The sequence below is a fragment of the Heliangelus exortis genome, chromosome 16 (genome assembly GCF_036169615.1).
Source record: "Heliangelus exortis chromosome 16, bHelExo1.hap1, whole genome shotgun sequence".
In the NCBI taxonomy this organism is placed as follows: Eukaryota; Metazoa; Chordata; class Aves; order Apodiformes; family Trochilidae; genus Heliangelus; species Heliangelus exortis.
The window spans coordinates 1,296,328-1,318,306 of record NC_092437.1 but is presented as its reverse complement, the minus strand read 5'-3'; the positions used below and the strand labels follow the sequence as shown (position 1 = coordinate 1,318,306).

The window sequence follows — 21,979 nt, the reverse complement described above, 5'->3', positions numbered from 1 at the left end:
TTTTTAGTCAGTTCCAGTTTTTTTTAGTCAGTTCCAGTTCTGTTTTTAACTGAATGTTTGTGGCTTAACAGATAAATGCTTACTCTGTGCAGACTAGCTGTGCTTCAACCCATACAGTCATACCATGCAGCCCTCTGTGTTATGTGCACGACTCAGTTACACCCAGACAAGTGAGGAGGCAAGCCTGTTGTCCTGAAAACTTGGTAGTTCAAAAATATGTAAGCAGGATGGGCCACACACTTCATTAACTGTTAGCAGCTGCCAGGATGATTTTTTTGAGAAGTCTTCTGGGACAATAAAGATAGGAGTGTTACCAATGGGGTCATGCAGACTGCTCCAGTAATAGGGAACACATGAAGTTAATCAAGGGGAGTTTAAACCAGTGAAATGGAGAGGAGACAAATGAGTGTGATGGTCTGTGGGAGGTAGAGTTGCAAGATGTTGGGGGACCACAGAATGAAGACAACTTGCAGCATGGCAGGTAAGTCCTTGGTAGCAGAGATACTTATTTTTAGACTGATAGTGGCCCTTACCTTTCTATTAATTGTTGCCTTAGTAATTAATCTTCCTTTAAGTACAAATTGAACTTTGAAATGTGAGCTCCCAGTCCTAAAAGGACGATGGATCCTGAATGATATAGGAGAAAGTTCAATGATTCAGGAGTGGCCCACGTAGAGCTGTAAGGTACTAGTGTTTTTGAGCTGGAGTGGCTTGCATGTGAGAGGAGTGCCATGTGGAAATTACCTGTGCTTGCAATAAAGGTGAAGTTGCCTCCACATTGCACTGTTTTCTGAAGGTTCACTGTGATGTTGAAGGCCTGTCCTCTCCTGAAGATTGCTTCTGTGCTGCTGTAATCAGAGGTGTGGTGCGCAGCTTTATTTAGTTTAGATTGCCAATTGACATTTGCTATTTTCAGGGCTAGAAAGACAAAAGGCAAGTTTATTAAAACCGTTCTTCCTTGAAATGTGTACATCTTTTAAGTTTGTCTTATGTAGTAATTTTCTTACATATAGCTGGAGTTAGATGCTCTAGAAAAATAGTGATTAAAAATCACAAAATAAACTACTCAGTGAAACAGCTAAGTCAGAGAGTTTATCTTTGATTTTAAAAAAAGTAGAAATCAACCCCCTAGTGTAATAAGATAAGATTTTGTTAAAGATGAAGAGACTTTTCTATTCCTCCGTATTCCTGTTCTTTTTCTGTGGGGGGTCTCTCATTCCCAGAATGCTTTACAGAAAGAAATCTTAAAGCTCTCATGAACAAATGCACACCTGATCCTGGAAACACTTATGACAGATAATGAATAGAAGACTGGCATCTTCATTGTTGAACTTGCACATTATCTTCTCATGTATCTTGTACCTAAGTTAATTAGTCTTCTTGAAGCTGGGTGTAATTTTGCACTCCTGGAAAAAGATGATGAGCAGAGGACAGATGATAATACTAGGAGTGGCATATCTTGAGGCAGTGGGTTGCTCTATTCGATCATGATAGGTTGCCAGTTTTGAAGCTCATGTCTGAGGGATTCCATAGTATTCTGCTGTAGGAACAGAGAGGCTGGGATTGGAGTTTTCTGGTGCATGTGCAGCACAGAATCATATTCTGTGAAATCTTGTTTTGTTTGTAATTATACTAATTTTTTTCAGCTATTTGGAAGAAAGGTAAATTTGCTCATGCACTTTTGAGGCTGTGAGAGCCCTCGCAGTCGACCTGGAGCAAGTTGTTTTCCAGTAGTCTGTGCACATAAACATGTTTGAGCATTTTCAGTTAAGTGAAGGGTTTTGTTTCAGATACCTCACCTGGAGAAAAAAATTCCACTGATAGTGTGATGTGACATGTCTAGAAGTTTCTGTCTTGCATGATGAATTTTTTTCCTTAAGTGATTTGTTGAAAAGGATCTACAGAAAGCAGCAGTTCTAACATCAAGTCCTCTAGCTTAGGAGTGAATTAGAATATTTCTGAAGGTCACCTGGGCTCAGAATTTGAAAAGCAGTTAGCCTTGCAACGCTTTACTCATGGATATTCTAGCCCTTTGTATCCTGAACTATGCAATTTAAATGTCCCAGTTCTTTAGGGCAGGAGCATATGTGTCGCTAGTTGTGCAGTGATGCAGGTAACTAAGAACATTTTGCATGTCTGCCAATAAAAATGTAGCCCATATAGGATTTAATAGCAACTGAGCCATGGGTTTGAGACTAGTGGGCCTCTGATGTTTAAGGATCTCAGCAGTGCTGCTAAGACTTTGAGAGAGGCAAAGACAAGATGTACAGCAGAGTTAAGTGGGGATGCTGGGAGGCACAGGAAATAAGAAGGCAGTGACTTGCATTAGTTAGCTCTAAGAATTTACTGCATTAGTAGTTTGGTTTGCTTTGTGAAATCCACAGTTACACAAGTGTTTCTGGTGAATATGTGGAGATGAGTTAAAAATGGCTATATAGCTATATATGGCTATAGAGAGGGACTAGAGTCAAACTGCTATTTGGCAGTTTGATGCCCAGATCTGTTGATTAGGTGGCTGCAAAAGCATTGCAATAGCATAATTAATGGATATGATAGAAAAAACATTTTCTTACTGTTTCTCTTTGTAACAGGAAAAACCAATATGTTAAAGACCCATGATATTAAAAAAAAACAAACAAAACCAAACCAAATTCAGTTCTAGTATATAATATATAATAACCCATTTAACGTTAAAAGGGCTGCATTGTCAGGAGAACGACTAAATGTAATTTATCCTCTTTCCTCAGCAAATGCCACTCATCTGTTTTGGTAGAGTGATATCTGGAGCAATCAGGCTCTTAACTTACCCGCCATAAGGTTTCTTTCTTCTTTTCCACAACGGTGTGTCGTTCAGGTTACAGGTACTAGAGTGTGCAAAAGCAATCTGAATCCTCTTCCACCAGCATGAATAACAAAAGGCTTAGGACTTTTGATGAACTCCACTACATAAGCTAGAGTTTATACAAGCTGGGTGTGACCTGTGGTTGCTAGGTACTGTTTTTGTAGTGATGTCCTGTGTGAGCATCTACTTAGCACTGCCTTAATTGCACAATCTTTAATCTAATTATGCTTGTTTAAAAGTGGTGAATGGCTGAGGAAGGATGATAAACAGTATTCTGGTGTCTTAATTACTAACGTCCTGAATTTGATCTAATGAAGGAACTCCAGTCTTAGGTAGACTGAGGAAACTTATTTTTGTATAGTTTAATTTCTGTCAGTTTAGGTTTTTTGAGACTCTTACGTGTAGAGGGCAGGTAAAGAGAAATACATATATTGTACAACTTTGACTTAAGCGGCATGGACTGATCTAAGTAGATGTGTGGTTCATTGTTGCCATCACTCAGTAGCAACATGACTGCATAGCATAAACCACCTTTTTTTTTTTTTTTTTTTTTTTAAGGCAGGTCTGCCTGAAGATCTTTCAGATAACTGCATATAATTAATTCTTTCTTGGAAGCATGTGAATTTGTGACATTCTCATTACCTGTTCCTGACATCTTTACCTATAATATGTTTTTTAATAGAAGAAGCTGTATTGAGAGGGTATTGTTATGCAGTCACCTCTGCATCAGGGATTTCTGTTAGGTATGTCTGCCTCTACTTTTAGTAATTTTTCCTTATAATTTGGTGTTCTGGTACAGAGCTTCTCTGTAGCTATTTGGCAGGGAAACTTGAGTTGGGCCCTGGAGGAAGCCACAGAGCTGTTCTTCTGGTGTGAGCCCTGCCTACTGTAATTAGACACTCCTCCACTTCTGAAGCTCTCTCATGTTCTGTCCTCCCTCATCCTGTGTCCCAGCCTAACTAGAAGCATGCCTTCCTAATTTGTCCTGAGAGGGTGTTGCACACATGTTCTGAACTTCCAGTGGATTGTAACTAAGTAGGGGGTGAAGCAGTGGTCCCTGATTTTCTTTACCACTCCACTTCTACACTGTCTTTTTTTTGTCTGTTACTGTTTTCTGTCTTGTTTCCACATTCATACCAAGGTTGCTGGCAACCACAAAAGGCAAATAATTACCTGCAGGTTAAATTTATTTTCAAAAGAGGAATTTAAAGGTTTTTTTATGGTTTCCTGTGTATTTTTTTAAGTAAGAATTTGTGGTCTGGATGCATCAGCCACCTGTCAGACAAAGGATACCTATATTGAACTGCTGGCAGCTTGGTGATCCAAAATGTTGGCCTAATTAATTCTACTTTAAGCATTTCATAAGCTAGACAACAAATCCACATCTTCAGGTTTGGCAGAGCTGCTTGTAGGCCATTATTGCCTCACTCCCTGGTTCTGAAGGGTGGCCAGATAGTGACTGTGCCCTGTTGGTCATCAGCTTTCACAGCAGTCCCTGGGGAGGTGACCTTGCCTGCACTAGCAGAGGATCCTTAAGGCTACTTGAAAGTTCATTTCAGGTGAGAGGTGGTATCTGGCAATGTTAGGATGGGGAACCCACAAGTGAGATGTCTGTGTGTGTGCGAACAGTGACAGAGGTGTGGAGTAGAGGTTGCTTGTGCATGATGAGTTGCTTTGTGATGCTTTGAGGATAGATGTGTTCCTTGTCTCCAGTGACCTTACAGTGGTCGGCAAAAAGTGTTGTGTTGCTGGACTTCCATATTAATGCATGGCTCTCCCCATGCTTCATGGTGCTTAGGTCTCTGTCATGGAATTCACTGATTTGAATATGTAGATGTGTTGTCTGCTCTGTGAGAGGCCCATGCCCACATGCTACAGAAATACTGTTGTCATGGACCCCAAATGTTACTTTTCCCAGCCTTTGTAGGCTTTTTTCCTCCCCATTGACATGGTTCAGGGTGTCACAAAATACAGGGATTAAATGAACAATGGAGGAAATGTTCTGATTTTTTAGGTAAGAAGCTTGTAAAATGAATGAAAAAGAACTCCATCATGTGATTTCTCAATATTTCCATGAAATGTACAATTCATTACAAAAGAATACAGTTATATGAATCAGGTTTTTTTTATTGCTGACATTTAGAATGAGATCACAAAAAGACTGCATTAATTTTCTGTTGGAAAATTCAAAATTGAAAGCTTAACATAATGAGATCTGATAAAACAATGAAACTACTTGTACTAGGAAGGGGCTTCATTTTTTAATTTTTTTCGACAAGATGACAAAAAAAAATACAACTAGAGACTAGATAATTAAGCACTGTGAAAGCAGGAGACTTTATTGATTCCGTTGCAGTGTAAGAGGTCACCATATTTTGTGGAAAGTTTCTTGGCTGTCATTGTACAGGGCAAAATGTCTTGCAGTGTTAATGCTGAAGTTGGAGATTGATTCTGTACCAGATTATGCAGGTGCTACTGTAATGGTTACAAATCCCTTAACGTGCGAAAATTTGTCACAAGAGAAGTCTACTTGCAGTTGTAAGGGCCCAGTCCTGCGAGGTGTGAATTCAAAATAAATTTTTGATCTCTCCCTTGGTGCAAGTCGTGCCAGACTGAAAAAGAAACAAACAGAACCCCCCAAAAAACAGTTCAGGAAAGACAATGCAAGCCTGAATTGAGCTTCCTGAGAAGCATAGCTGCGCAATAGCTAGGGCAGCAACGGTTACTTGAGACCTAGCTTTGTTTTTTTTGATAATTACTTATGGTTTGAAAGGCTTTGTGGGACACAAGGGTCCCATTTCTTGTGACCAAGAAACGAGGCACAGATAGTACCATCTTCATTTACTGTTGAGTAGACTGACAGAAATGAGAAGTCCTACATCATGCCTCCAGTAGGGGTGGGTGCAAGTTTGGACAGTCCATAGTAACTTGGGATGGGAAAACTGGTGTCTGCTTGGTTCTTATCAATTTTGGCAACAATATGATTATTAAGGGCTAGTGTTTTTTGTTTTGTGTCTTATGGACTAAAATGGTTTATTTTTTCACTCTAATAGTGTTTTCCATATTTTATGACCAGGTATTTCCAGAGTGACAACAAGTCAGGCTGTTTTATAAAATAACTCAGTGTTATTATATTTTCTATAATTTCTATAACTTGTTTATCCATAAAGCAGCAGAGTCCAGAGAAAAAGAAAAAAGCAGTAAACCATTTTGCTTTTGTTTTGAAAAGGCATGATAAAGGCATGTTCTCTTAGAGAACACAGCTTGTTTGGGCTTGTTTGAGGGGAGCTGTAGCAGTGTCTTACTTGTTTGCTTTAGCTCAGACTTATTTTTGTAGTATTAGGGCACTGTATATAAAAATAGAAGCATAAAACCAAGCTGTACAAGAAATTTCAGAGACTTAAAATTGTACATGCCCATTTGCTAGAAAGGAAGTTTTTATTTGCTAAAGTGGTTCCTGCCTGGAAAAAAAAATACTACATGACTGAGAAATCATAGTATCTCTCTATATATTTGGTGGGATTTTTGCTTTAATAAATAAAAAATGCGAAAAATGCAGTTTAATATGATTACTTCATGTTGAGAAACCAGACATGGTATTGGTCATCCTAGAAGCACTGAGTAAATCCTACACCTTTCACTTACTGTATCTTGACCTGTTGGTTCATCAAAGTCACAAGTAGTACACAGCGGCTCACAGGTTCAGGGAGAGGATTGGCGTACGAGATCTCTAGAGTAACAGCTTTGTTCACAACAATCTGCCGAGGAATCTGAATGACAAAGAGACATTTCTGTTCATTCAGTGTTCTGCACTATTCTGGAGTCAGACTTGGTCAAAGTGTGAGCAGAACATCTCTCATATTTGAGGATTAGTGAGATATTGGCAGGGGCAATGAAATTTCACTGGCAGTTGCTGTGCCTTTTCTGATACTGGATTTGAATTAGCTAAATAGTGCTGTCAAGCAATATTTTGTGCAGGTTCAGGCCAATAGAGCCCTGACTATACAGACACATCTCATTAAACCTGTCTGATCTTAGGGTTGCTGAGTGACGTTTTTCTGACACATCATTGGTAAAGGTTAAAGTGTTAGAACAATATAAACTGGCCTTAACAAAGATTAGAGTTGGGAGTATTTGGGAGTAGGCAAAGTTCTTTAAAGGCAAAACAAGCACTTGCCAATAGCTACAATACTTGTGAAATGAAAACAAATTATGTGAACATGAAAAAGTGGCATGAAGAAGTGACTGGGAAGGAAAGAAAGCAAGCAACAGAGCTGTTCTGAATACAGGGGGCAGATTTGGGCAAAGATTCACAGTTAGGGTGTCTCACATAGATAGTTGCTCAGTTTAAGCAGGCAGAATTTTAGAGCAACATCTGAAATTGCAGACTAAATTAATTAATTTATCCACAAATTCTCACCAAATCTTAAGAGGTGTGCTCAACAGAGACTTGTCAGTTCTTTCTGTCTGGAAAGATATCAGGAAGATAATTACTTACCTTAATGATAATGTTTGTGTCCTCTAAAATGATTGTCTTCTCCACCAGCAACTTCGCCCCATTCATGTGCATGACTTCACACAAAGCATTCACTTGGATCCTTTTGTCAGTAGTCAGATATTTTCCATAATAAGAATAAGGGATCTTCACTCTGATGTGCTTCCCTGGAATTCAGACATATATTTAGCAACCATTACATTCTCAAAGAATGCTAAAGTAAAGAAGAGTTACTGTGAGAGTTCCTGAAATTATTGAACAGAGCAGAAGACAAGACAGCTGTAGTCTGTTTATGTTTCCTCCCTATGAGACTGGTTGTGTCTTTCTCTCTTCTCGTGATCCTTTTCTGCTTTGATTCATTTTACCCTTATAGTTTTGGATGGAGGATTTTGGTGTGAAGCTGTGGGAATCTGCTCATCTGTATTTTGCTGTATTCCTCTCTTTGTATTTCTTACAATTGGAGGTATAACCAGTTTTGTATATTCCCTCCTATATGTTTTACCTCAGTCAAGAAGAAAGTTTGGGTCAGGTTCTCCAAGTGACCTGCACAGCTGCTTATTGTAGCCCTGCAACTTTCTACTGTGTATGGAAAAAATGTTTATCTTTGTAGCCCTTGGGGATGAAAAAGATTTCTATAATACTTTTAATAACTTTGACTTCCCTGGGAGAGTTGTACTGTAACATTTAACCTTGTCCTACTTAATTTCTATTAAAGTGTTGCCTGTTGAGTGCCAGAAAGCATGTATCAGAATGTTTTTGTTTAAAAAGTGTGTTCCTTTTATTGTAATAATTGCCACAGGCAAATAGACACACACGTACATCTATATACAGTGCTGCTTCTGGACCTATAGTATAAATATAACCTTCTGTGTAGCATTTCATGAAACCTGCAATTCCTGGTTGAACTAATGAAAATTTTCAGAGGAAGAAAATAGTTTGTAAAATGTGTTCAAAAACAATGCTATTAAGAAATGGAAGAAGTAGATGCACTGAGAAGGCTGATGTAGATATGACACGGGTGTTTCTTCCAATTGCCTTCATATGGCTAAGGAGGGGGCTGTATAGTGTTCTTGGGCATTAAAGTTACCTTGTTTGGAACCAAGATCCACAGAAGTGGTTGCCTTCAGGATCTCTGCCACTGCTCTCCTTGTGTACAGGACTGTTGATGCACTCATGTCCACCTTCACGGTCTTGAGGTCAGAAGTTAGGTTCTTGAGGGTTAAGATTAGAGTAATGTCTTTGCCAAACACGGGAGGCTCAGCCAGCTTGAATTTCCCAGAGATCCCAGGGTTTCTAATTGGTTCTGAAGGTCTTCCATTTGGAGATTCTGTGTGTCCTTCTGTGATGTTTGATCCAAATATCTTGGCCAAGGCCTTTTTATAAACTCGTCTTTCCTCAGAAGAGCCTGGTCAGAGGAAAGAAGAAAGTAAAAATCATATTTACATTGTGATTGCACCTACTCTTTGTAAAGCTTTCAGAATAATACAGGATGTCAGCTCTGCATCACCCAGAAATATGCAATACCTAAAAGAGCCACAAATTTTTATTTAGCTTCTGTTCAGGTTTTTCATCAGAAAATAATACATACACTGTAATAAGGTAAATAAGTCACAAAAATGAAATATAATGCATTTGTATATATTTATGATGTAAGACTTCTTTTTCTTCAGTTAGAACACGCAGTAATGTGTTGAGTGTTACTTTGCTAATCAGATCATGCCCAGCCACCGTGTTAAATGTGGTTGTGCTAAAGGCATAGCTAAGTTTTCAGGGGGGATAAAAATAATCCTGCAAACATATGGCTATGCAGTTCTTAACCTTTGCTACTTTATGTAGCTAAGTACAGATGAACAGCACTTAATCTGTACTGTTTCCTAGTAGTTTCATTTCCAGAATCTGATCTGTTGGGACTGAGTCCACCAGTAGTGCAAACATAATGGAATGGCTGGGTAGCTGATGGCTGGATGTCAGAGCAGGAACATGAGGGAGCCTAACTCTGCGTATGTATGCAGTCAGAGAAGGAGACTGAGTCACTTCCCATGGGAGCAGGATGTGATGGGATCTCCAGAAGGAAGGATGAGTTAGACTGGACACATCAAGAAAGAAGTTTAAGGCTTTGGATTAGTGGTTTGATTGTTTCCACACTCCCTCTGCCAGATATTCTGGAAAACCAGTACTTATTAATCCATAGCCTTCTGTAACACAGACCTGTGCATAGTTTGTGATGCATAATAGATTCAGTTTTAAGGTTTTTGGTATGACAGCCTCAGAATTTGTCTGACTTGGGTTGTAAGATGTATTTTATAGCCCTGCTTTTTATGTATATTACATTTCGTACTTCTGTGTAAGGGACTAAAGTATATTTCGTGTCTTTAATAAGGAAACAACCAAATACACAAAACCAGAAATACAGTACCTGTTGTATTAAGAAAGTATTCTGAGGATACTGGCCAGAAGTATTTTCTGAGGGATGGGGAGAGATGCTCAAACAAAACCCATTCTAGATTCCTAGCATTGAGAGCTCAGTAGAAGGTGTGATAACAAGGAGATAATTTTTGATAATTCCTTTACCTTCTGGATATTTGTAGTTATAGGTGACATCCACACGGGAATTGCTGCCCACAGCTTTGGTGCTGATAGACCTGCCAATTATTTCAGTGTCACAATAAACTCTTTTCTTAGTTCCATCATTGTATACAATCCACCTGTTGCAATCAGCATTCACCTCCGTATACACAAATAAAGTGTCATAATCCAAGTCTACATCACCTTCTTTGATAGCTATGACAGATGCAGGGCCACACTGAAATAATCCTAAAACATGAAAAAAACATATTAAACTTTATTAGTTATGCTCACTTTGGATAAGGAATGTTAAGTCATGCCAAGAACTTAAACTGTTACCTTTGCTTTGTTCTTGCGGAGTCGCATCTAAAACCTGCCATCCGTTGTATGATGTTCCCAGGTCTGGGCGAATGAACCAGCTTTCATTCCAGACATGATAGTCCCTGGAGATGAAGAACAATATCAGAGTATTTAGATATCAGAAAGCACTTCCTCATGGAGAGTGTGATCCAGCATTGGAATGGACTGCCCAGGGAAGTGGTGGAATCACCATCCCTGTAGGTGTTTAAGGAAAGACTGGATGCCATGAACTAGCCGGTGATTAGTGCCATGGTCTAGGTGATGTGGTGGTGTTAGATCATAGGCTGAACATCATCATATGGGAGACTTTTCCAGACTCAATAATTCTGTGATTCTGTAATTCCTGTAAACAGTGTATAGAAAGCGTAGTAATATAGAGACATACAAACTTAAATTTGAAAGGAGTAGGGGATTTTTTGTTTTCAAGATTCTCCAAGATGTTACACAAGCTGTCTAGCTACAGCGACTGACCATCCCTTTCAACGGACAGATTTAGTGCCTGCTTTTGATGTGTAGACCTCAGGGTGGGGAGGGAGAGAATATAGAGGTCATCAGCTTAATTTGGGAGCAATATGGACTATGAGAGATTGAAACCTTGGATATAGGCAACGTTTGATGATTGGGTTCAGTAACCTTCAGATGTGGGAAATTCTTTGTTTAAATAGAAACTTAAAGTATCTATAAAATAGCTATACCGTGTCAAATTAAGTGCTCATAAAGTCCAGTAGTCCATCTGTAGTAGTGCAGCAGTAGATATTTAGAAAAGAGGTAAGAACAGTGTGTGAATAGTGTGACCCTTCCCCTGATATGCTCTGCCATCTCTAGCAGTCGGTGTTAAGGAGTTTCTCAATTATTTACATTGAGTCTACTGAGTTTAAGGGTCGCTAGCCATCTCATTCTTTATGAATTTCCTTGTCCTGTTTAAAAATTATTTATAGCTTTTTTTTTTCCCAATAGCTTCCAATGGTATTGAGTTCCACCAATTCTGAAGGGAAAGCACAAAAGATTGGTAAAATTTAAACCATAGGAAGACACGGAGAAGATTTGTCGGCTGAATTTTGTTCAGAGACTAGTACTTACTTCTAAACAGTTGAAGAGGTGAAGGATTTCCCATAGTCTTCAACCCCATACACTTGGTGAAAGGAAGCATACTCAGTAGGTACTTTTGGCAAAGCCTTGTGCATATAGAGACTGATCTATATGATATAGCCTTGGGCATAATTAGTTCCTTTTCTAAGAAGTGAAGTGGCTGCAGACTGAAGATATTAAAACTGGAGGGCAACTAAGGTCTAAAATGTTACTATTTAAAGAATATCATATTTCTTTGGCTATTTACATTGTGGTGTTTGATTGGTAATCACTGATCAGTTGCACTGGATTGCAGTGCCCTATAACTAAGTCTGGAGATTGGTTTTAATTGCTCTCTTTTGCAGTGTCCCATAAAGGGTAGGTCTAGCTAAAAGAGTACTAGAAAACTTCTTGGGGAGCCTCCCATCTAGCTGGAAGAGGATGACAGGGCAAGCTGAGAAACCCAGGCCTTGCGTGTGTGGTGAGAAAAAGTTATGGATGTTAAGAGCATGTGCGGTACGCAGCTGCCTTATCAGGAACAGACTTGTTAGGTGTCGATTATTAAAAGTGCCTTGGATACTGGTACATTGTCACTGGAAACTAAGTTTAGAATATTTGAAGAAAGTTGTAACTTGTTTGAGGTCAGGGACTGCAAGAAACTTGGTTGTTTGGTTGTTTGCAAATCATATGTTTTCTTTCCAAGTGGACATCTAATACAGTTTTAGATAATTGTATTAAATTTTGTCCACTGATTTGCTTTTGTACTATTAGGGTTCATGCTTTTGTCTCATAAATCCTAATTATTGGTGAGATGCAAAATACTATATTTACCATGTGGAATCCTTGCCAATATTGAGACTTTTTCCAGAGCTGTCATAGTACTTATCAATACTCAGGTTTCTATCCACATCATGGGCAGAGTTAAAATTTGAAATCAAACGAGTTGGAATTCCCAAGCACCTGAGAACTGAAAATATATATTAAAAAAATAAATAAATCAAACACAAACAAAAACCACACACAACTTTTGTTCAAAGATTACAGAAAAACTGAGAAACAAGTGTTTAAATTTTTTTGTGATTCTTCAGCATTCAGTCTTCAGAGCTCTGTTCCTCTTGTAGAATTAATTGCTTTGTAGTTCTGATAAAAACAGAGATCACAAATGCCTTTATTTCACCACAGTCATGTATTCCTAAAGCTTACCTGTACACATCACACCTGCAAAAACCCAACACTGGCCATACTGAACTGGCTTGTAGTTGTCCTGACGCCATTTCTGAAGGATTACCACGCTGCCATCCCATCTGGATGGATTCTCATGTGAATGGAAACTTCCTTGCCACTTTCCAAGGAGAACTCCATTATCATTATCATTTCCATTGATCTAAAAATAGCCCAAGGGACAGAGTGCACAGATTCAACTGTGTGAAACACACTATGTCTAGTTAATTACACATCTTACAGGTGACTTAAGCCTCAGTGGTATGACTGAAACTTTCTGCTTAAGCATGTAGAACTAAGATTGTTGTCCATCTCTTACCATGGAACTGATTACTCGGCCTACATATTTAGGATCTCCTCGTCGGGATACATCAGTGGCTGGGTCCTGGCGATAGTATAGGCTCAGATCAAGCATGGTGAGACAGATGTTTAGAAGGTGATCTTGAAACTGTGATCAGATAAGATAAAGTTTTTAAGAAAGCAGTTTCACAAGCAGACTTGGGTGTTAGTCTGCTGCAGTTTCTCATTTTAAGATATTCCAGTCCAAAGGTGGTAGGGATTGTGTGGCATAAAGACTGCGCTAGTGTGTGCAGTTCATACTGCAATATTGGCTAAAGACAGTGCTAACTAAATAAAGCAAAATCTGGCAGGATGCCTTCTGCCATCAGAAGCGATGACTGTAGTTAAACTAAAACGGGCAAGCTTATTCGACTGCAGCTACAAGATTCTCTTGAATTATATTCCGGGAAACATTCAAGGTCAGGTTGGACGGGACTTGAAGCAACTCAGTCTAGTTGAAGATGTTCCTGCACATTGCAGGGAGATCATACCAAATGATCTTTGAAGGCTCCTTCCAACCCAAACCATTCAATGTCTATGTCAGTTGTAAGTGCAATACAAAGATCAGAGTGTGTTGGAGCCACACAAGTAGAGCCACAAGCACTGTGGATGCTTTGATCACAGACAAGGTCCACGCTTGTACCATGAGCTTCAAGCCCATGTGCAAGCCAGTCCTAGCTGCAGTACTGTGCTAACCCATCCCCCACACCAAAATCCTATTAGGTATGTGAGCAAGCCACAAGTAAGGCCAGCCAGATTTGTTCCCTTTCCATGCAGTCAGACCTATCAGAGAGGCAAATAATGATAAAGAGAAAATGCTTTTGAATAAGAGTCCAAATTAATTCCTTATGGCTTACCTGTCCATAGTACCATCCTCTGGCTTCAATGTATTTTGCATTGCCCACAAAGATGATTCCGTTTTCATTTAGAACATACTCTTGTCTCTCATTTTCATTAGTCATGTAAACAGCATCACCTGAAAATAATGTTGGATATGCTTTTACACTGAGAGTGTAAGCTGAGAATGCTTGCAATCTTACGAAGCACTTGTAACTTGATTTAGCCCAGGGAAAACTACTGTTTGGGAACTGCGTTGTTAAAGCTCTTTGAACGTGTATAGGTAAGTGAAAATGCCTTCTATTGTGTATATAGTTGGTGGGGTGGGAGAAAGGGGAAAATAGGACAATCCATGTTATATGACTTCAATGTTGTTCCCTAATTTTAGTATAGCCTTTGTGTATTATCTAAGTGGCCCCTATCTGTCCATTGTATTTTTTTGTGGAAGATGGAGAAAAGTCAGGGTTAGCTCACTGTATTTTTCTGCTTATTCAGGGTAGTTCAGAGTATAATTGAAAGGTATCACACAGATGACAGTTTCTCAGTCATACTTGTCTTATTTTAAGATTCCTGAATGTAGATCTCTTTTACTATCCAAAGTGCTATCAGGAATACTATTAGGATACTCTACTCAAGCATTCACTTGGATTTCCTTGTGAACTTGTTGGTTTCTGTAGTCTGTATACTTCATAGTAGTATATAGCTGCTATGAAAGCACTGGATTGTTTTGATCACTTTAGGTAGCCATATCTACTTAGCTTCATGTTTAATTTCGTAATGTTTAAAATTATTTTCGGAAAGCTTCAGGATTTCAGGAACTACATATAAAAATCAGCTTTTCTATTTCGTTGAATCAACTTCTGTATCTTTTTATAGGAACTTCGCATCTCTTCCTGCTAATAAAAAGATTGTATAATTTATTTTAACATTATGTAACATGAATTAAGTTTTTGTGGTGGGTCTCCACACTTTAAAAAAAAACACATCATCATTTATTCCCAAGATTTTTGGACAGCATGGGCCTGGAGAATACTTGTAGTCCTAATGAGCTTATGATTCTGAGCAACTTGGAAGGCCCTTCTGTAATCACTTGAAAAACATCTGTTTTATAAGGCTTACGTGCTCTCAGTTATAATTTTCTATAGCCAGTTCTTTAAGTATACTTGCACTTTTTTATAATAATACTATTCCAATCAATAACTCAGAGCAAAATTAGCATTGGTTTACAAGGAGGAAAAAAAAAACCCTGTAACAAATCTCTTCAAGTATGACTAAATAGTAACAACTTTCTTCTTTTGTAACTTTCAGCACAGAAGGAGAAAAAACTTGCCATCAGCCATATTAGTTCTCTTTTTTGACAATATAGAAGGACGACAGACAACTATAGACTAGTCTGTCACTAAATTAATGCCTTTTAATACTAAATTACAAAGTTGTTATATGTTCTGTCTTCTCATTCTGAAGTTAAAGTTTATCCTCGCATAATGAGAAACAAACAAGATGCAAGTTTCTGTTGGTAGTTTTTAATCACTATCCCAGTACACTTTCTAACATAGGTATATTTCTGGTAATTTCTTCATATAATCTTTGCTGCAGAAACAGGTGTCAAGTACTAGACATTTAGGGAAGAAAGTACTTTATACAAAATTATCAAGCATACATATCCTTTTATCCCCTAAAGATTTACCATTGACATATTTACTTGTGAGCTATGGATAAGCAGTGTATGACTGTTTGTTTAATCCATGATTAGCACTCTGTATTCTAGTAGCTAATTGTACATTCCTTCAATATCATTAGGATACAATGCATTATTATCAGAGGCTGGCTTGCAAGTATCTTGGGTTGCTCTTTAAATGTCCTTAAGAGACTTTATTAATGCTAAACCATCAATTCTGTGTTATCCACAGGTTTGAAACATACATTTGTGCATTAATAAGCTTATTTGTTTATTACCATTTTGTAAGATAAGTATTTTCTGTGTCCAGTTTCAGATGCACAACCTGTGAAATTAAGAGCTTTCAGCTTGCTGAACTAGAAGTTTTTGTCTTGTCCAAAAGGCTTTTTAAGTGTTCGGTTATCCTAGTAACCATTCACCCAACAAGTACGAATTCATAATGTCTGTTCAGGAAAGATTAACTGAAAGAAAATTGCAAAGAGATTTGAGTAGCTGTTTCCTCTTTTACAGCTTAAGATTGCATTTGCCTTTTTCAGGGCCATTTCACTTTGGTTATAATTCTTAAAACAACAAATGCTTACACAGTTGTCATGATTTTCAGCTGGTAACTCTGCCACCAAAATTATTGTTAATTCTCCCTAAACATACGGTCTTTTTGTATTATTATATCTTCTCCCATCTTAACTACTGCAGCCTCTAAAGTCAAACAGTTCCACGTGGTATTCCAGCCCATCTTTCTATGGACAGTGCCGAATTTGATAAGCTGACATTAAGAAGCAATGAACCATAGCTTTTCTCCAGCCCAGTGCTCCTCCTCTCATCTCTAGTCCTGACTATTTATTTTTTAGTTCTTTATTGATATTACAGTTTATTAAAGAATTTCTGGGTTTTTTTTAACTTAATGAGTAACCTCCCATGTTGAACTGTACCTAGAGACTTGATCCTTTTCTGATAAAATAAATTTTCAATTTCTCTTCTGCTGTGACATGTCAGTATAGTGGTAACAATACCCTCTGACTGAATCTGTTGCTCTTTGTCAGGATTCAGGAGCTGTTCCACTCTCACAAGTTTATTCAGCAGCATCTGACTTTAAGGCTGCTCTCTTTTTTGGCAGTGCTCATTTCATTGTCTGATAAATCTGGAGGGCTCTTCTGCAAAATCATTGGTTTTAAACTGGAATGGCACAGCTTAATTTTTCTCAGTTTTCATCCGAGATGAATTTGTCAAATTTTGTGTGTACCACTGCTGCTCTGGTGTTCCAGTTCAGCAGCTGTCAAATATATAGGTCCCTGCACTGCATGGCAACTGTTTTTTCGTTCTGGGAAGGTTTTTCCCTGAGGACTGTATGTGCAGAGACAGTCTGAATTTCCTGAGCATACCTCTGTTGTTGTTTCTGTCTTCCAAGGCATGCTGAGCTAATAAGCAGCTTTTTAACATCTCAGTTTCTGACATATTTATTACTTGCCCTTGACTAACATGGTCATGGAAGAAAATAGTGGGTAATTGTGGTTACTTCTCTCTTCTTTTATAAACTGTTTAGTTGTTTGGCTGGCTGAGGGGTCCCTTATCTCTGAAGTGGTATATTTTAATGCTAATCTAGGTTTCTAGGCTATTGTATATTTGCAGAATCCAAGTTTAGGAGTTTGCATTTCTTCTACAACATGCTGAGGGTGCAGAAACAAAAAATGGAGTGTCAAGAGATGTCCCTTTTAAACCCATGATGAGAGACTTGGGGAATGACAGATCTTCATACTAGCCCTATCAGTTTTTGTAAAGTTAGTTGAGCTCTATTGTCTTTGCAGTTAACATCTACAAGAGCAGTCTTGCTTTGATTTAGGTGCAAGTCAATTACCTTAATGTGTGCTTGCTTCAAGCTCTGAGAAGTATATGTACTCTGGGAAAGTCTGTCAGCCCTCATCTGCTGAAAAAGTGATCTGCTCAGTCCTTAAGAAATAGTGTTCTATCACCCTGTATAGCATATTTGATTAGGATAAAAAGGTGTGTGGGTTGCAGCAGTTTCCTAATGTAGGAAAACCAGATCTCTGAAGAGGTAGCTGAGATTGCTGTTGGTAGAAACCCAACGAGAGCTTGAAGAAGCAAGCTCACTGTGCAGATATGAAGGGAAATAGATCAGTTACTTTCAAAAGTAACTGAATGAAGGCATTAGTACCTACCTGGGCACCAAGGGTTGAAGAGTAACACAAACTGCCCAAGGAATCTGGAGAAGATCTTGTTTCCTGAGGTTACCTGGAAGGTGAGATTGTATCGCCCAATGACAGCATTAGCTGGGCTGGATATTGTAAAGTTCATATAGCCAGACTCGCTGGGTCCTTGGACAGCACTCCAGCCACTTTCTCCCCCCTCAGAGAGTTTAAATACAGCCTTAGTACGATGAGATTCTGAGGGATATGGTCCTGCCGGAAAGAAGGTACAATGTATTTTCAGCATTAGCCTCACACTTGAAATAAGCACATTGCAGGGGGGAGGGAAGTGTTAAAAATACAGGTAGAAAAATGGCAGCTCTAAATAGAGAAATGGAAGAACTACAAGGGGTTACAGATAACATTTCTATGAATACGTGGATTAAGCTAAGGGAGTGTTACCTGTTTCAGTGACAAATGCTAGGCTCTCCCCAGTTTGCTGTGGTCTATTGAAGTACAGGGTAATAGTGAAGGCTTGCCCTCGCCTCACGGTCAGCTCAGTATTGGCATATTTGTCAGTATGGTGCATGCCTGCATTTACTGATGGCTGCCAGCTGATATGCGTTGGTGTTAGATCTGTAAAATAGAAGACATGAAGATGCAGCCCACAAGAAAAGTAGTAATTTTCTTGTAAGTGACATGCTGAGGCTGCCAAGAGCAGTTATCTTTTACCAGGCGAAGGGCAGCTGAAAAGCAGGTGCTCCATTAAGTTAAGTATAGTGGTCAATAATAGAAAGTTTTGCTTGTGTTTTGTTACAGGGCTGCCATACACTGAGGACTTAGAGACTTCCTTCACTGGGCTGGATGATGTTTTATCACTGGACTTGGGGAAAAAAAAATTACTGTGACAAATCAGTATAATTTAATTGTCAGCGCCAAAAAAGTGGCCAAGCAGTAGAACAAGAGAAAATGGTAGAACAAGAGAATAGTATAACAAGAGAAATGCCAGGGAGGCTTAGATTGGATATTAAAAAAAAATTCTTTACTAAAAGAGTCGTTGGGCACCGGAACAGGCTGCTCAGGGAAGTAAGTCACTCTCCCTGGGGATATTTAAAAGATGTGAAGATGGGGTGCTTAGGAACATGGTGTACTTGGCAGTGTGCTGTTAACCAAGCACACTGTCCATCAAGTTGGATGGACTTGATGATCCTAAAGGTCTATTCCAACCAAAATGGTTCTATGAACATAAACATTTTTAGGATCCCAAAAATGGCTATTAGGACATCTTACTTTTCCTGCTTATATCCTGATGCCATATGGCCTAGAGTAGGGAAAGATGCATAGTGATAAATGATCTGTCTTATATGCATGAACAAGACCTACTTGAGCACCTAAGTACGAGCTTTTGACAAAGAAATCAATCTGAATTTAGTTGTGTGCAAAGTGATAACTGGACCACTGGATTCCTGTTCTAATAAGCACTACTTTCATGTCCTAGAGGAAGTCTGGTGACTTTACAATGTGTTTGTTATTATGCTATGTGGTTTAAAACCCATAAAATGGCTCTTGCCACATTAAAAGGCAAAAGACTAAACTACTTTTTGGCAAGTGACTATGTGTATGATCTTTCTTGCAAGATTGTTCTCTCTTTTGTACTTCGTGTTATATTGCCGTGCTCAAATTTGAGCAATTATGCGGTCTTCAGGAGCTCTAAGAGGCACTGTTCTCTATTTCTGTCTGCCCTATGCGACTCCACAGAGCATACCTGGAGCATTGTCTTGCAAGTTTTTGGCAAATGCTCAGGGCAAGTACGTTAGTGAAGGTTCTTATGAATCACTTTTATTAATGCTAATATCATAAATGCAGTGGGAGGTGGGGAGAGGGACAGGATGAGGGGACACCACCATTTTAAAAGGAATTCAAAAGAAAACAGTAACAGAAAAAAATGAGTGGAATGGAAAGGACAAATTAAGTAAGACTTGTGGCACCATGTACTATTGTGACAAGGATCATCAAGGAAGCTTCCAAGTCTATCTCATACCATAGAGCATAGCAATAAAATTGTAAGTCAGATCTGAAACAGTACAGCTGTGTATTAAATCACAGTTGACATACAGTCTTTGAAGAAGTAAAAGTAAAGTCTAACTTCTGCAAATAAGTACCATAATAAAATTAAAGGAAGGTTTTTCTTTTCTATGTAGTATAAGACCACAGAAAAGTAATGTGAGTAAGCACTGATGGGCTAAAAAAGAGAGTCTTTAACATGACTGTCTGGGACAACAATGAACTGTGGTAGGCCGTCGTTTTCCCTGCAAAGCAACATTTAAAAAACGAGTTGAAAAATGTTTGTTTCATCATTAAAGAAGAGAGAACCCTGATTTGCAATTCCCTGGTTTAGTAATGATCTTAAACTCTAAAAAGCAGAGATATTATTATTACTGGCTTCCTTTGGTAGGATTTTAATCTATTTTTTAATTCCCATCTATAGTCTCCATGGTTAGCATGGATTACATGAATTTTGTTAAAAAAACATAACACATCCTGAAATAGCATTTAAAAAATAAGGGGTTTTAGATGGAGTACTACGCAGTACCTTTGAAGTAATAGGAATTTCTGTTATTCCCTCCCCCCCCCCCCCCCCCAGTTTTCTGTTTAGCTAAAAAATTATTCTCAAACAGATCTTAACAACAATTAAGCTTGGAAAATGAAGTATAAGAACAAATTACAATATAAAATTTCCTGGAGATAAGAAGTCTCAGTGGATGCCCACAGGGCAAATATCTTAAGGACAGTCCAGAATAACATACCTGCTGAAGGGAAGCAAATGACACGCAGAACTCACCTGCCATTCCCCCAGCTTATGAGAATCGAATACAACTTCTGCTTTGTTCTTAAGGATGTCCAAGGCACATTAATCATAAAAGGAAAAACCCCATCAATCTTTGTGCTATCAGCTGAAATTTGAGAGAAGGGAGAGGTACTTAGCAGTTGTTATTAATACCTGTAGACTTGTCAAAAGAATTAACTAGTTCCTATAATATATGTATGTCTAATGTCTAATGCTAATGTCTAATGCCAATGTCTCTGCTCAACGTGGGTGTAATTATGGGAGGAGATACCAAAATTATTTACTCAGAGGAAATGCATTCTCTTGAATCCCAATATAAGAACTTCCTACGAAGGATAATAGGTGTGCCATGAATTAGTTATCTTTAGGGATGAGGAAACAAGGAGTATGGTGGGATGTAAAAGCCATAGGAAGGAAAAAGAAGCATTTCCTGATTACTTACCTTCCATATTGGTTAATGTCACTTCTGGTTTTGTTTAACAGCTGTGAGTTAGTTTTGGGGGATTTCCTGAGTCTCAAATTATTTCACTCTAATTGGGAACAAATGTCTGTTTACCTCTTCTGTTAGCCAGCCCCATGCTACTATTTCAGCAAAAGTTTTAGTTCAAAAAGAATACCCAAGCTATTAACCTCAAGTAGTTAGTTTTCAGCGGAGCGAACTCTAAGACTGTCTATCTTTACAACTGTGAATATATTTCTTTTTGGTTTTATACCATTGCTTAAAGGTGTCCAGATAACGAAGTGATGTTGTTGGGAGATAAAGATTCTGCAGCTCTACTTAATGGTGCTTTAGCACTCAGTAAAGACTTAAAAAAACCAAAATAATCGAGTGTTAAATTACAAAGAAAAAACCCCAGCCAAACTTAAAAAGAAGGAGAAATTAACCTCCAACAGCTATTTCTAAGATTGATTTTTACAAAAACATTGGCTTTCTGCATCTTTTTGAGAAAATTTTTGTTGTTACCGCAAAGATGAAAGTAGTACTTATTTACATGCCACCATGCTAACCTTGTCCTGAAAGAGAAACACTAAAAATTCTTGAGTTTGGCAGTAGAATATCTGGTAAGGCGTATCTTCACTTACGTTATGATTCAGAGGTCCTTCCTCTTGAAAGTTTCAAGGATCTTCAAGCTGTTAAAACTTGTTCCAGGAATCGCCTCAAATTGATTTTGATTGCTGTTCAAAGCTACTTTAGTTGGTCTTTTTCTCTTTTCCTTAATTCATATTCCTTGGAAACCATAAGAGCCACAAGCCTCTGGTGTTACCTGATCTTCACACGCAGCTCTAGTGACAAACCGCATCGACCAGTTCTTAAGTTCAGGCGTTCAGTACTTACAGTGATTGCTTAAGATGTTACACATTGCTCTTGCTGGGATATGACTATTTCCTTTCTTCTTCCTTGCTACTCACAGAAGTAATTATATCTCAGAACACTTTTTCTGTCTCAGCTGCAACCACCTCCTTTACCTCTGTATGACACACCCTCAGCAGCGTGCACCAAGCCACCAGAACCTCTCTCTCAGAGTGGCCTACATCTCAACCTGGCACCTGCCAGTTCACACCTTCACCACAGCAAAGCATCAGC

At 38.6% G+C, this 21,979-nt stretch overlaps 2 protein-coding genes and 2 long non-coding RNA genes across 7 annotated transcripts in view; 2 read left to right on the top strand and 2 right to left on the bottom strand.

Moving 5' to 3' along the window:
- Positions 1 to 2,986, bottom strand: part of LOC139803404 (protein-glutamine gamma-glutamyltransferase 6-like) — a 15,199-nt gene extending 12,213 nt beyond the window's left edge. For both annotated transcript variants that reach the window (XM_071759537.1, XM_071759538.1), the window contains exons 1-2: positions 2,808 to 2,986; positions 745 to 918 (exon numbers count right to left, since the gene is read on the bottom strand). In XM_071759537.1, coding sequence (XP_071615638.1) covers positions 745 to 918; positions 2,808 to 2,814 — 181 coding nt within the window. In that variant the 5' untranslated portion in view covers positions 2,815 to 2,986. The remainder of the gene's footprint in view (positions 1 to 744; positions 919 to 2,807) is intronic.
- LOC139803411 (uncharacterized) overlaps positions 1 to 5,419 on the top strand; it is a 5,522-nt gene extending 103 nt beyond the window's left edge. Inside the window, exon 2 of the long non-coding RNA XR_011729007.1 lies at positions 38 to 5,419. This is a non-coding gene — a long non-coding RNA (uncharacterized lncRNA). The remainder of the gene's footprint in view (positions 1 to 37) is intronic.
- LOC139803409 (uncharacterized) overlaps positions 1 to 21,979 on the top strand; it is a 52,705-nt gene that overhangs the window by 18,099 nt on the left and 12,627 nt on the right. The gene's annotated exons all lie outside the window — the stretch shown is intronic.
- On the bottom strand, positions 5,156 to 21,979 carry LOC139803406 (protein-glutamine gamma-glutamyltransferase E-like). The gene is made up of 14 exons (XM_071759541.1): positions 21,478 to 21,979; positions 20,389 to 20,500; positions 18,009 to 18,182; positions 17,580 to 17,819; positions 13,748 to 13,866; positions 12,871 to 12,999; positions 12,534 to 12,714; positions 12,162 to 12,297; positions 10,242 to 10,345; positions 9,909 to 10,151; positions 8,425 to 8,742; positions 7,341 to 7,504; positions 6,488 to 6,612; positions 5,156 to 5,454 (listed from the first exon to the last, which is right to left on the bottom strand). Exons 2-14 carry the CDS (start codon positions 20,393 to 20,395, stop codon positions 5,304 to 5,306), a joined length of 2,091 nt encoding a protein of 696 aa, XP_071615642.1. The 5' UTR covers positions 20,396 to 20,500; positions 21,478 to 21,979; the 3' UTR covers positions 5,156 to 5,303.

Bases quoted from the DNA above. Each gene is read 5' to 3' on its own strand.
- LOC139803406 (XM_071759541.1), bottom strand. The intron at 17,820-18,008 runs GTAACACTCCCT...TCTTTCCGGCAG, and splicing joins AGCATTTGTCACTGAAACAG to GACCATATCCCTCAGAATCT. The intron at 12,715-12,870 runs GTAAGAGATGGA...GGCTATTTTTAG, and splicing joins GCCGAGTAATCAGTTCCATG to ATCAATGGAAATGATAATGA.